This window comes from Populus trichocarpa, chromosome 10, assembly GCF_000002775.5.
Source record: "Populus trichocarpa isolate Nisqually-1 chromosome 10, P.trichocarpa_v4.1, whole genome shotgun sequence".
NCBI classification, from domain to species: Eukaryota; Viridiplantae; Streptophyta; class Magnoliopsida; order Malpighiales; family Salicaceae; genus Populus; species Populus trichocarpa.
Window position 1 is genome coordinate 19,032,800 of NC_037294.2, and position 14,318 is coordinate 19,047,117.

Here is a 14,318-nt window from a genome sequence, read left to right on the forward strand (position 1 = left end):
CTAGGATTTTGGCCACATGATATCCTGAAAAATTTATTGATTAATTACAAAGGTTCTTAGGCTTCTCTTGGCGATTCTAAATTAAATAGTCATCCACGTATTATTTTTACATAAAATATATTAAAAAATCTAGATGAATCAAGAAACAGATATAATTTCTAATCCAATTATTGCATCGTGTTAAAATTTATAAGAACATTTTATATTCTTTTTATTAACATGGGTGTCCGGGCCAGATTGCGCGCAGCTCGACTAATCTTACGAGCCCTAAATTTAACGACCATATAAACCTCAGTAACCATTATAACATTTTACATTTTTTGGTGGTTAGCTAACTATAACCACATGAGATCAAATTAATTATTCATAACTTTTCAATTCAGAGTTTTCTCTATCATATAAAAGCTAGGGGTTCCAGAAACACAAGTTTCTTTCTTATAGCTACACGCTGCTTCATTACTTGAATTTCAAGAGCTGGTTAAACTGAATTTTGCTGGGACTTCAAAACGGACTTATTAATTTTGGTCACTTAGCTCAACCCTTTCCTGGCTTGGTTACTTGAAACGAAAAAGGGTATTTCTGAAAAGATCAGGTTACCGAAACGATCTGTTAAATTAAACTGGGAACTCTTTGTTGATAAGAGACCAGATTTTGAAGGTGGAAACTAAGTAATAAAAGTAGCAAGTCTTCAGTTATTCTGGCTGGATTTAGTATTTGGAAATGCAATGCAACTCTGTAGCAACATATGGAGAATGGGCACCGGATCACTTGATTTGCAAAATGTAAAATTGCAAGGCTTGCAATCCCTGTATTAATAGATTTGATCCACAAGAACTTAATTACCATGTAAGTAGATTGAACTTTATCTCAAGGTAAGAGAAAAACATTACAAAGTAATCTGTCTGCGGAACAGAATTATTATGCATTTGAAACAACAGTCATCAGGTTTATTTCTTTAGTTAGTTGGAAGAAAGTAAATTTCTAGATTTTAATGAGAAGGATTAGCCACAACTGGGCTTCTTACTTGATGCACCCCATCTTCCCAAACCAAAGATCCAGACAGTACAGTTTTACCCAACGTAGCTTCAACCGTGACACAAAAGGAAAGTTGTTGCCCAAGAGACTGGAAGGAAAGGACATCTGGTTCAATTTGGATATTAAGTCCACTTGGAGCGTTCGTGATTGACTTGTAAGTAGATGTTGCTGATCCAACATTTGTGACAGTTCTATGGAAGACTCGAGTAATAGTTTTCCCGGATTTGGCAGACAGAGCGAAAGATGGGTAGTTTAGATCCCACACAGTTCCATTTGTTTCTGCAGAACATGTGCTATTATCTCCGGTAATTAGTAGAAGTTGTGTAGCATTATATCCTTGTCCACACAAGAATCTAACATAATCAATCTCTCCAGCATCATATACTAGACCAGGATCAATAGCCTTTGCAGGATTTATATGGCCTGATCCATAAGCGAACTCCGCATCATTGTTAATGCTAGAACTCATGGAAGAGGCTGCAAAGAATATTAGAAACTGAGACTCGGTTGCATATTTTTGCTGAAGTTTCTTAAATTAAACGTTAGTTCAATGTCTTATATGGTCTTATCTATAAACCTTGAATATCACTGAGATCATGCGCTCAAATAAATATGTTGCTGTAATCAAACCATTACCAGTTGTCATTAGGGCAGACTTAATGGCAGCAGGAGACCATGATGGGTTAAATGCCTTGACATAAGCAGCTGCGCCGGATGCATGTGGACAAGACATAGATGTTCCGGAAATTATGTTGTATTTAACCACTCTTGTATCCCCTGGGCTTCCTGTTACAGTGGTTGCTTCAGACCATGCTGCCAAAATGTGCACTCCTGGGGCAGTCAGGTCGGGCTGCGCAGGGTAGAGAAGTTACAAGCAGTGGAAGAGGTCCGCCGCTGAAGAAAGAAAATGAGGAAATCCTTCCAATTTACCTTGAGAAGGTCACTTGTTATCGGATTAGGCCCTCGTGAAGAAAACGAAACCACAAATGGGGCAGTTTCATCCTTTATTTCAATGCTCTTCATTATAGTTGCGGTTGGTTCACTGGAAGGATATCACAACGAATCGAGAAAGTAACTGAACAAACGTTTTTTAAACTTCTTCTGCAATTACACAAATATACAATGGCCAAAAAAATTAAAATTACCAGTACCTAGTTGAGTTTAAGTACTTCAAAAGATCAGCTCCATCACTTGAGCTCAAATACGAAACTGGTAAAGGAAAACTGAAGGCCACATCCGAATAATCGTCACCATTCATTATTGATCCAACTGCATGACTGGCTCTTGCCTCCTCCCCTCCACTGATCTGATCACAAAGAACGACTTTCCCTTCCACCACAGTGCTGTTCAACGAGTCCAGGGGGCAATACCTGCATTTTCAGGATAAACTTTGTAGATTTACAATACTGGATCATTCCATGTATTTGATTGTACTTGAATCGTAGATGTTAACATTTCTCAATTGAAGTATGTTGATTCAACTTCATTCTCTTCTTACCTGGATTCTGACCCGTTGTATCCTGCTGTCTTGTTTGGAGCATCTCCACCGTAAATGAAAGGGGGCATAATATTTCCAGGCTCAAAAGTATTTATGGAGATTCCCTGACATGAAGAAGGGAAATGCTACAGTTATGGTCTAATCACCAATTCAAAGTATGCCATATTGATCAATCAGTCCTATTCCTATATAAAAATTTCAAGGGTGGAAGGAGGCACCGTTAAAGTTTAAATATTCCTTTATTTATTTAGAACTGAAACATTCATGCTCACCTCATAAATGGCTCCATTGCCTAACATCACCGGTGTCACAAACTTTCGATCCATGGTGCTAGCAGCCACAGACAGAGACCAAGGTGAACAATTTGAAATTGATTCAGGATCAGGACCTGAGTTACCAGCAGAGTTTGATGTGAGTATTCCATTTTTCATTGAATGGAAAGCTCCAATAGCAATTGAATCCTCAAAATAGTCCATGGGCCACCCTCCAACTGAGAGGGAGATTATATCAACTCCATCTGCAATAGCATCGTCAAAAGCTGCAAGAATGTCGGCATCTGAGCAGCCATCAGACCAACATATCTTGTACACAGCAATACGGGCAGAGGGAACCCCTCCTCGTGCTGTTCCTGTAGCAAGGCCTAGTTGGCTTGCCTCACTAACCAATCTTCCTGCTGCTGTTGAAGCAGTGTGAGTCCCATGGCCTTCTGAATCTCTTGGGGAGGCAAAGTCTCCTGGTTCTACTTTTCCTTCGCTATGGTAGTATCGAGCTCCAATTATCTTACTGCAAGCAATTGCGGATATGTTACAAGGTTAGGAAAATCCAGATTAGCCTGTTTGAATCCTGCTTACTTGTGTTTACTTGTGTGTCATTGTGCAAGTTATATAGAGCTTTAGACTTTTACTTGTTGCAAGTGAAATTGGAGGATGCCTGGCAAGTGCCCTTCCATTTGCTTGGAGGCGGACCATATCCTTCGTCATTAAAACTTTCAGACTCGGGCCAAATCCCTGTGTCAAGCATTGCCACAATGATGTCGCTTTCAGAAGTTGCTCTTGTAACATTCTTGGGGAAGCCCATGAAGTCCCATGATCTTGTCGTGTGAAGTTTTTTCTTCTGACTAGGAAACACAGACACTACACCGTCCAAGCCTGAAATTTGAAGGGGAAAAAAAGGAAAGGAAAGGAAACTTATTATGAAAACTTTACATAAGCTAACATAGGATTGTGTCTCAAATAATATTTTATGATAATAATGCCTTCCCACCAGCCATTTTCTCTTTCTCCTCTTTGGTCAATTTAGCAACAAAACCATTGAAGCTCCTATGGTAGCTATAGAGCAAAGAATCTGATGCACCACTGTATCAAAATACAATCCATTCAAATGGTTAGGGTGTTGCTCAATAATATAATTTTTTTTTCAAATAATAATAAAAAAACGTGCTCAATATTTGTTGAAAACAAAGATGAATTTTTCTAAAAAACAAAATAAGAAATACATTAAGATCATAATTATTTTTTATAAGAAAATCAAATCCATAATTTATAATAATAATATTAATATTTTATATTCATGATAATCTATTTGTATAATATTAGTTTTATTTTACTCAAATTAAGAATTATCATGAAAAAAGTTATATTGTAACTCCAAAAAAATCTTTACATTAGATTTTTGATAAAAATTAAATTTATGACAATAACTAAATATGAAAAAATATATAAAAAAATTAATCTCTTATATTATTAAAAAGTGCTTCTTTATAAAAGAGTATTGTTTATGTTTTTTTTTATTTGAAAAACAATGAAAAAATTATAAAGGAAAATTGCGAAGAACCTTTAATATGTGTTTTTCAAACTAAGTAAAAATAAAAAAAAAAAATGAGTTTTTTTATAGAGAAATGTTATATTTGAACAAAAAAATTCGAAATTTCCTTATTTTACTCTAGTTTTTTAAAAACTGAAATATTACTCTGTTTTCGAATATGATCTTGGTACCTCACAAGACTTCATATCATGCTTGTCAAAAATAAAAAAGTTGCGTAAGTAAATAAATAAATAAATTAATGAACTCCTTGGCTTTCCACATTAGCTGATCAATTACGAAAGAGATATTAATGCAAGTTCAAGTGTGTTTTCTTCCACTATGAAAATGTTACCTGCCCACGACGTTTTGTAGCCTGGTGATGTGAAGAGCTGATACAGAAATATCACTCTTTGGGCGGTCACCCATATACACAATATAAACCTGCTTTCAGTAAAATGGCCTTTAGTAATGAAATTATATGGAAAAAAAAAAAGGTTGTGACAGAAATAAAATAACAGAAAGGATGGTGAGATAAAACACAGTGCCTTCTTGTCTTCATCGGATGAGCAATGGCAGCCAATAAACAGACTGCAGGTGAGGCTGATGAGGAGGAAACATGAAAATGAGAAATTGCTTGCCATCAGAGAAGACCCCCAAAAGCGAGAAGTTCTAGCTTGCTAGCTTGATAATGCCATGCAAATGGGAAGACCGCTTTATAGTAAATAGAAGAAGAAAAAAAAAATAAGACAAGTCGTTGAATCCTGTTCTCCACCGGCTTCTTATCTTAAGCCAAATTCGGAAATCGCTATGACAATCTTGGAGTGTTTTGCCACCAGCTGGATTTAATTATACATCTTAAGATAACAACCTGCAGGTATGGTGTTTAATTTTTAATCTCCCGTTTTAATCTTAAGACAAGTCGTTGAATCCTGTTCTCGAATTATTTCCTTTCATCTTTCTCTTCGTTTGATCTAAATCTTCAAATAGAGATCTTCAGTTTTAACCACTTGGTGATGACGGACGCTGCAATTAATGAATTTTTTTTTGAGCTATGGAAAAAGAAGAATAAGGTTATACAGTTTTATTTTCACAGTTCATATGATAATAATAGAGGTTCATTTGATTTAAAGTTATATATTCAAATATGTGATGATATGGTACGACGACAATATTTTTTTTTATTAATTTTATAATTTTTGAAAAAAAAATATTCAAATATAATTGAAGTATTAGGGGTGTTTACGATTATAATAATAGTTGTTTTTCCATATATTTTTTACTCAAAAATATATTATTATTTTTTTTTTTCATCATCAAACGCTGCAAGAATGTCAGCGTCCCAACAACCGTCTGACCAGCATTCTTTGTACACAGCAATACGAGCTGATGGAACCCCGCCTCGAGCAGTTCCAAGGGCAAGGCCATACAGGCTTGCCATGCTAACTGATCCCCCTGCTGCAATAGAAGCAGTGTGTGTCCCATGGCCTTCTGAATCCCTTGGAGATTTGACATCACTTTGATTGAACATTCCATCGCTACGATAATACTTTGCTCCGATTATTTTACTGCATACGGACAGCACATATATTGCTGCAGCTGTTAATATTTCTTTTACTTGATCTTACTGATTATTTATTATAATTAGAAAGATTTTACATGAAAACAGGCCAAGATATTTAGATTTACTTGTTGCAAGAGAAATTGGATGAGACTTGGCAAGAGCCCTTCCATTTGCTCGGTGGTGGACCAAATCCTGCATCATTAAAGCTTTCGGACTCGGGCCAGATCCCGGTGTCAAGCATCCCAACAATGATATTGTTTTCAACATTGGTCCTTTGAACTTCTTGTGAAAATCCCATGAAGTCCCATGACCTTGTTGTGTGAAGCTTTTTCTTTCTATTAGGAAATACAGATACTACGCTGGACATTGCTGTACAGGTAAGTTGTAGCTGTTATAAAATTGAACACCCGTTACATGTTGTCAAAGGTTTTATATTACCCTATAACACCCTCTGTTATAAAATTGAACACCCGTTACATGTTGTCAAAGGTTTTATATGACCCTATAACAGCCTCTAAATTTTAAATTTATACATATTTACAGTACTTGTATAATTTTCATTTAATACTTGTGTTTAATTTTTATTAATTAAAATGGAGATAGTAAGATTTAAATTCATGATTATTTGATCAACAAAGTTCATGAAAGAACAAAAGGATAATAGATTTATAACGAAGCCAAACAAGTAGTTTTATTTATATCCTGCCAGTGACTTCTTGCAGCATGTTCAAGTGAAGGGAAGAAGCCGAGAATTCACTCTTAGGCCGGTCACCCATATAGACGATATATGACTTCATATGAACAATGTCAAAGGCGAAAATTTAACCTAGTTAGTTAGAATACCTGACAAAATCGAGACAGAAAAAAAGTTTAGCAGAAGAAATTAAAAGGCTGTGGAAGAAATCTAATTTCGAGCTCTTTTCATGGCATAAAATCGAAGCATCAAAAGACCACCCAAATCAAGGATCAAATGATAACTTCGTCATGATAACTTCGTCATATTTCAATGATCCCAATTAATGGTTGACCTCTAGTTTTTTTTTGGAGTTTGACCGCTGGTTATTTGAAAAGGTTTGTGCATTATATTTTTAAAAGGATAAGAACTTCCACTAAATAAGACCCGGAAAAAAATATTTTTTGATAGGAAGACTCGTAAAATATTATTGCAAGCGCATGACAAATTCTATCCGCGGCTCTCAAACTGCCATTGGCATGAAAAATTCAAAGCTGAGCTTCCTAAGAAATTACACATTGTGAAGTTTCGTGTTATTAAAGAACTGGTAATTAAAACTCCATGAGCTACGAAGGGACGAACGGGACAGGTGATGTGCTTCATCACAGGTGATGCCAAACTGTGATGATTATCTTTATAAATTTCCTTTTGTTTTGCATGAATGGCGCCCTGTCTGTTTTTTTTTCTGAGACCGAATAATTATACTTGGTTTTGATATTGAAAGATTCGGGTGGTTTATTTTAAAAAAATATTTTTTATTTAAAAATATATTAAAATAATATTTTTTATTTTTAAAAATTATTTTTAATATCAACACATCAAAATAATTTAAAAACATAAAAAAAATATTAATTTGAAGTAAAGAAAAAAGAAAAAATAATAATAATATTTTAAAAAAAACATTTTTGAAGCAAACAAAAACAAACAGAGACATAAATATAAAACAAGAGTGTCTTACTTTAAAAAGGTTAATGATCTCTGTTAAATGTATGTTCTCCCACTAGCCTGAGTGAAGTCAGAAATTGAAAACTTGAGTCTTGACCACTTCTTAGTTGAATGAGTCCTGGGAAACTCAAGTATTGGTTAAAACCTCGTTACACTCCGGTATGGTTAAATCGCTTTGTTTAGTTTGGTCTGTGATCACTGATCAAGCTTTAGCTTCCACATCCCTGACCCGTTGGCCTTTGACAAGCCAGAAAGGACTTGAGGTGGTTTTTTGCCAGCAGAAATATTTCCTGATGGACGAATTCTCGCATGTCCAAGTGTTTTGTTAACACTTAACACTGGGAAAGGTGGGCTGATTACAATGGGCTAAGTCCAGTGACTTAGAGTTTAGACTGTTGAGTCATACGTAACATACAATGATAACGCCTTTCTTTTTCTTTTCTTTTTTGTTCCTGGGCAGGTTTCGGGCTTCAAAATAGAACTCTAACAGAGCTTACAACTCTTAGGCGCGATTATGTTCATTCCGTGAAATTGTCTTGGTCCTTTTAGGCTACCAAAATAGAGTCATATATATATATAAAACACATTAAGATGCTAAAAAATAAAAGACTCAAAAGAAATACAGAAGAACCCTGACGTCATAAATCCAAGAACAACCAAGCATCCAAGTATTGTGTAAGAAAATTGAGAATCGATGGAGGAAGGGTGAGAATCAAAGAGAAGAGCAATGCCCCATGGTTAATGACAACGAAAAGGGTTTGGAAAGTTAAGGAGATGAAGCAGTTGTAGTAAAATAACTCCTTGATATATAGAGTGGGTAGTTGTTTATCATTAAATATATTGGGCTGTAATAAAGGCCTATAATTGATATGAGCTGGCTGTGTAGTTTCCTGAAGTAAAATTTAATTGGGTTCTAAAACTAATATAATGTCTGGGGTTGTGGGATTGTGGTGGTTTAAAGTATTTTTTATTTGAAATGTATTAAAATAAAAAAATTTTATTTTTTAAAAAATATTTTTAATATTAACATATTAAAACAATTTAAAAATATAAAAAAAATTATTTTAAATAAAAATTTAATAATCAAGATTTGAGAGAACGCGGTGCAAACCGTATTCTCAAATGGGACGTAAGTTGTTTGTGAAATGTAATATTGATTCATTAGTTAGCTATGTTTGTATAATTAATATGGCATTAAAAATTTGTGGCTGTAATTAGAATTTGAATTCAATTGAAACTTAAAAAAATGTAGTCAAGGGCAATGGAGTATAATCGAGATGACTTATTGGTGAATCGGGGTGAGCCACATAGACGAGGGGTATGTTTGAATGATAAAACAAAGTTGAAAAGAGCGATAGCAAGGATTTGTGGGCTCATAGACACGACGCGCATGGGTATTAGGAGGGCAAAGGACGATCCTATATTTCCTGTTTTCTTGATCTTTCTTTTCATGTACTGATGTGATCTGATGTTCAAGTTCATAAGTTGTTGTGTTTAGTAAGGTGTTTTTGTCAATTTACATATCTAATTTGAATGATAAACGTTCATAAAAAGATGTATTTTGTTTGTTTTCTTTTTATGTTGTCATAAAGGCTAAGCTAAGGTTAAAAGTCCTAGGGTTCCGGCATGGTCGATTCTCTTTCCAAACGTTTAAGAACATATATATTGACTGAAGTAAAAACAGAAAACCCCCCTTGACATTGTTATTCACAAATTCTTTTAATCACCTAATTGGTTGTTAGTGCATGCAAACTGAATACCACAAGGGGAAGTGTTGAAGACTTGTAGTGGCAATGAAGATGATAGCAATTAGCAAGTCCTATCAACTCGAAGAGTCATAATTAGGATGATATTTTTTGTCAACTCCTGTTAATTTTGTAACATAGCATTTCATTGTATCTTATCACTAAATTTATCATGTGTTATAGCTGGTTCTTGCGCTGCCTTGCATCGTTATTTCACTTACTGTTTTCTCAATTAATATAGCAGACGGCAGTATATTAAAATATAATTTCTGAAGCCCAAAACACCGTCAAGATCTGCAAGAGAATAGTCTGAAAGTGTTCCCTGTACATTCTTGTAATCTCTCATGTCTTAGCTTTATTACATGAGTGTACATAATTAGGTGTCTTGTTCATATAAAAGCGATGATTGTGAGTATCGCTCGATGCTGTTTTAATGAGTTAGTTTTGGTGACTAGGGCTAGCGATGCAGTTCGTCACATGAGTTCAATTTACAAGCCACCAACCACAACGCATGATACCAGTGTCATCTAGTGCCACATGATATCCTGAAAAAAATATTGATTAATTACAAAGGTTCTCAGGCTTCTCTTGGCGATTCTAAATTAAATAGTCATCCACGTATTATTTTTACATGAAATGTACGTATGAATATAATTTCTAATTCAATCATTAGATCAGGTTAACATTTTATAAGCACATTTTATTGGTCCAGTTTTTTTAGTGGTCAGCTAACTATAACAACATGAGATCATTTTCTTGTTTAAATTAGGTTTAGAAGATGACGTTTCAGATTTTTATTTTTATTTTCCTAGTTATTTTTAGTTTTATTAATTTCTTAGTTATGTTTTACAATTTTATTTAGTTTAGATTCCATTATCTAAGTCGGTTTTAACTACTATTCCAACAATTTAATTGTTATTTTTAAGAAATTAAACAAATTGATTATTCTTTCTTATAGCTACACGCTGCTTCATTACTTGAATTTCAAGAGCAATGAACTTTGCTGGGACTTCACAACGGACTTTTTAATTTTGGTCACTTAGCTCAACCCTTTCCTGGCTTGGTTGCTTGAAACGAAAAAGGGTAATTCTGAAAAGATCAGGTTACCAAAACGATCTGTTAAATTAAACTGGGAACTCTTTGTTGATAAGAGACCAGATTTTGAAGGTGGAAACTAACTAATAAAAGTAGCAAGTCTTCAGTTATTCCGGCTGGATTTAGTATCTGGAAATGCAATGCAAATCTGTAGCAACATATGGAGAATGGGCACCGGATCACTTGATTTGCAAAATGTAAAATTGCAAGGCATGCAATCCCTGTATTAATAGATTAGATCCACAAGAACTTAATTACCATGTGAGTAGATTGAACTTTATCTCAAGGTAAGAGAAAAACATTACAAAGGAATCCGTCTGCGGAACAGAATTATTATGCATTTGAAACAACAGTCATCAGGTTTATTTCTTTAGTTAGTTGGAAGAAAGTAAATTTCTAGATTTTAATGAGAAGGATTAGCCACAACTGGGCTTCTTACTTGATGCACCTCATCATCCCAAACCAAAGATCCAGACAGTACAGTTTGACCCAACGTTGCTTCAACCGTGACACAAAAGGAAAGTTGTTGCCCAAGAGACTGGAAGGAAAGGACATCTGGTTCAATTTGGATATTAAGTCCACTTGGAGCGTTCGTGATTGACTTGTAAGTAGATGTTGCTGATCCAACATTTGTGACAGTTCTATGGAAGATTCGAGTAATAGTTAGCCCGGATTTGGCAGACAGAGCGAAAGATGGGTAGTTTAGATCCCACACAGTTCCATTTGTTTCTGCAGAACATGTGCTATTATCTCCGGTAATTATTAGAAGTTGTGTAGCATTATATCCTTGTCCACACAAGAATCTAACATAATCAATCTCTCCAGCATCATATACTAGACCAGGATCAATAGCCTTTGCAGGATTTATATGGCCTGATCCATAAGCGAACTCCGCATCATTGTTAATGCTAGAACTCATGGAAGAAGCTGCAAAGAATATTAGAAACTGAGACTCGGTTGCATATTTTTGCTGAAGTTTCTTAAATTAAACGTTAGTTCAATATTGTCTTATATGGTCTTATCTATAAACCTTGAATATCAGTACTGAGATCATGCGCTCAAATAAATATGTTGCTGTAATCAAACCATTACCAGTTGTCATTAGGGCAGACTTAATGGCAGCAGGAGACCATGTTGGGTTAAATGCCTTGACATAAGCAGCTGCGCCGGATGCATGTGGACAAGACATAGATGTTCCGGAAATTATGTTGTATTTAACCACTCTTGTATCCCCTGGGCTTCCTGTTACAGTGGTTGCTTCAGACCATGCTGCCAAAATGTCCACTCCTGGGGCAGTCAGGTCGGGCTGTGCAGGGTAAAGAAGTTACAAGCAGTGGAAGAGGTCCGCAGCTGAAGAAAGAAAATGAGGAAATCCTTCCAATTTACCTTGAGAAGGTCACTTGTTATCGGATTAGGCCCTCGTGAAGAAAACGAAACCACAAATGGGGCAGTTTCATCCTTTGTTTCAATGCTCTTCATTATAGTTGCCGTGGGTTCACTGGAAGGATATCACAACGAATCGAGAAAGTAACTGAACAAACGTTTTTTAAACTTCTTCTGCAATTTCACAAATATACAGTGGCAAAAAAAAAAAAAAAATACCAGTACCTAGTTGAGTTTAAGTACTTCAAAAGATCAGCTCCATCACTTGAGCTCAAATATGAAACTGGTAAAGGAAAACTGAAGGCCACATCAGAATAATCATCACCATTCATTATTGATCCAACTGCATGACTGGCTCTTGCCTCCTCCCCTCCACTGATCTGATCACAAAGAACGACTTTCCCTTCCACCACAGTGCTGTTCAACGAGTCCAGGGGGCAATACCTGCATTTTCAGGATAAACTTTGTAGATTTACAATACTGGATCATTCCATGTATTTGATTGTAACTTTGTAGATTTACAATACTGGATCATTCCATGTATTTGATTGTACTTGAATCGTAGATGTTAACATTTCTCAATTGAAGTATGTTGATCCAACTTCATTCTCTTCTTACCTGGATTCTGACCCGTCGTATCCTGCTGTCTTGTTTGGAGCATCTCCACCGTAAATGAAAGGGGGCACAATATTTCCAGGCTCAAAAGTATTTATGGAGATTCCCTGACATGAAGAAGGGAAATGCGACAGTTATGGTCTAATCACCAATTCAAAGTATGCCATATTGATCAATCAGTCCTATTCCTATATAAAAATTTCAAGGGTGGAAGGAGGCACCGTTAAAGTTTAAATATTCCTTTATTTATTTAGAACTGAAACATTCATGCTCACCTCATAAATGGCTCCATTGCCTAACGTCACCGGGGTCACAAACTTTCGATCCATGGTGCTAGCAGCCACAGACAGAGACCAAGGTGAACAATTTGAAATTGATTCAGGATCAGGACCTGAGTTACCAGCAGAGTTTGATGTGAGTATTCCATTTTTCATTGAATGGAAAGCTCCAATTGCAATTGAATCCTCAAAATAGTCCATGGGCCACCCTCCAACTGAGAGGGAGATTATATCAACTCCATCTGCAATAGCATCGTCAAAAGCTGCAAGAATGTCGGCATCTGAGCAGCCATCAGACCAACATATCTTGTACGCAGCAATACGGGCAGAGGGAACCCCTCCTCGTGCTGTTCCTGTAGCAAGGCCTAGTAGGCTTGCCTCACTAACCAATCTTCCTGCTGCTGTTGAAGCAGTGTGAGTCCCATGGCCTTCTGAATCTCTTGGGGAGGCAAAGTCTCCTGGATCTACTTTTCCTTCGCTATGGTAGTATCGAGCTCCAATTATCTTACTGCAAGCAAATGCGGATATTTTACAAGGTTAGGACAGTCCAGATTAGCCTATTTGAATCCTGCTTAAGCCTGTAAAATATGTTTACTTGTGTGTCATTGTGCAAGTTATATAGAGCTTTAGAGTTTTACTTGTTGCAAGTGAAATTGGAGGATGCCTGGCAAGTGCCCTTCCATTTGCTTGGAGGCGGACCATATCCTTCGCCATTAAAACTTTCAGACTCAGGCCAAATCCCTGTGTCAAGCATTGCCACAATGATGTCGCTTTCAGAAGTTGCTCTTGTAACATTCTGGGGGAAGCCCATGAAGTCCCATGATCTTGTCGTGTGAAGTTTTTTCTTCTGACTAGGAAACACAGACACTACACCGTCCAAGCCTGAAATTTGAAGAGGAAAAAAAAGGAAAGGAAAGGAAACTTATTATGAAAACTTTACATAAGCTAACATAGGATTGTGTCTCAAATAATATTTTATGATAATAATGCCTTCCCACCAGCCATTTTCTCTTTCTCCTCTTTGGTCAATTTAGCAACAAAACCATTGAAGCTCCTATGGTAGCTATAGAGCAAAGAATCTGATGCACCACTGTATCAAAATACAATCCATTCAAATGGTTAGGGTGTTGCTCAATAATATAATTTTTTTTTCAAATAATAAAAAAAAAACGTGCTCATTTGTTGAAAACAAAGATGAATTTTTCTAAAAAACAAAATAAGAAATACATTAAGATCATAATTATTTTTTATAAGAAAATCAAATCCATAATTTATAATAATAATAATAATAATAATTTATATTCATGATAATCTATTTGTATAATATTAGTTTTATTTTACTCAAATTAATAATTATCATGAAAAAGTTATATTGTTAACTCCAAAAAAAATCTTTACATTAGATTTTTGATAAAAATTAAATTTATGCAAATAACAAAATATGAAAATATAAAAAATAATTTTAATCTCTTATATTATTAAAAATTGTTTGTTTATAAAAGAGTATTGTTTATGTTTTTTTTTTAATTTGAAAAAATTATAAAGGAAAATTGCAAAGAACCTTTAAGATGTGTTTTTCAAACTAAGTAAAAATCGAAAAAATAAAAAACTAGTTTTTTTTATAGAG

At 35.2% G+C, this 14,318-nt stretch overlaps 1 protein-coding gene across 2 annotated transcripts; it reads right to left on the reverse strand.

The window, feature by feature from the left end:
- Positions 1-768: 768 nt before the first annotated feature.
- On the reverse strand, positions 769-13,798 carry LOC7458107 (cucumisin). Of its 2 annotated transcripts, XM_024610139.2 has the most exons (9): positions 4,689-5,340; positions 3,797-3,888; positions 3,438-3,681; positions 2,806-3,316; positions 2,534-2,637; positions 2,187-2,405; positions 1,966-2,077; positions 1,672-1,885; positions 769-1,512 (listed from the first exon to the last, which is right to left on the reverse strand). In XM_024610139.2, the coding sequence occupies exons 1-9, from the start codon at positions 4,760-4,762 to the stop codon at positions 989-991; spliced, it is 2,094 nt and encodes a 697-aa protein (XP_024465907.1). In that variant the 5' UTR covers positions 4,763-5,340; the 3' UTR covers positions 769-988. The 2 variants fall into 2 exon arrangements, with proteins under 2 accessions (XP_024465907.1, XP_052312135.1); XM_052456175.1 differs by lacking the exons at positions 3,797-3,888; positions 4,689-5,340 and adding an exon at positions 13,690-13,798.
- Positions 13,799-14,318: the final 520 nt, after the last annotated feature.

Coding starts and splice junctions, on each gene's coding strand:
- LOC7458107 (XM_024610139.2), bottom strand. CDS start 4,762: ATGGGTGACCGCCCAAAGAGTGATATTTCTGTATCAGCTCTTCACATC. Junction 3,682..3,796: donor GGAGAAAGAGAAAATGGCTG/GTGGGAAGGCAT, acceptor TTCAAATTTCAG/GCTTGGACGGTGTAGTGTCT. Junction 2,638..2,805: donor GCAATGGAGCCATTTATGAG/GTGAGCATGAAT, acceptor TCTTCATGTCAG/GGAATCTCCATAAATACTTT.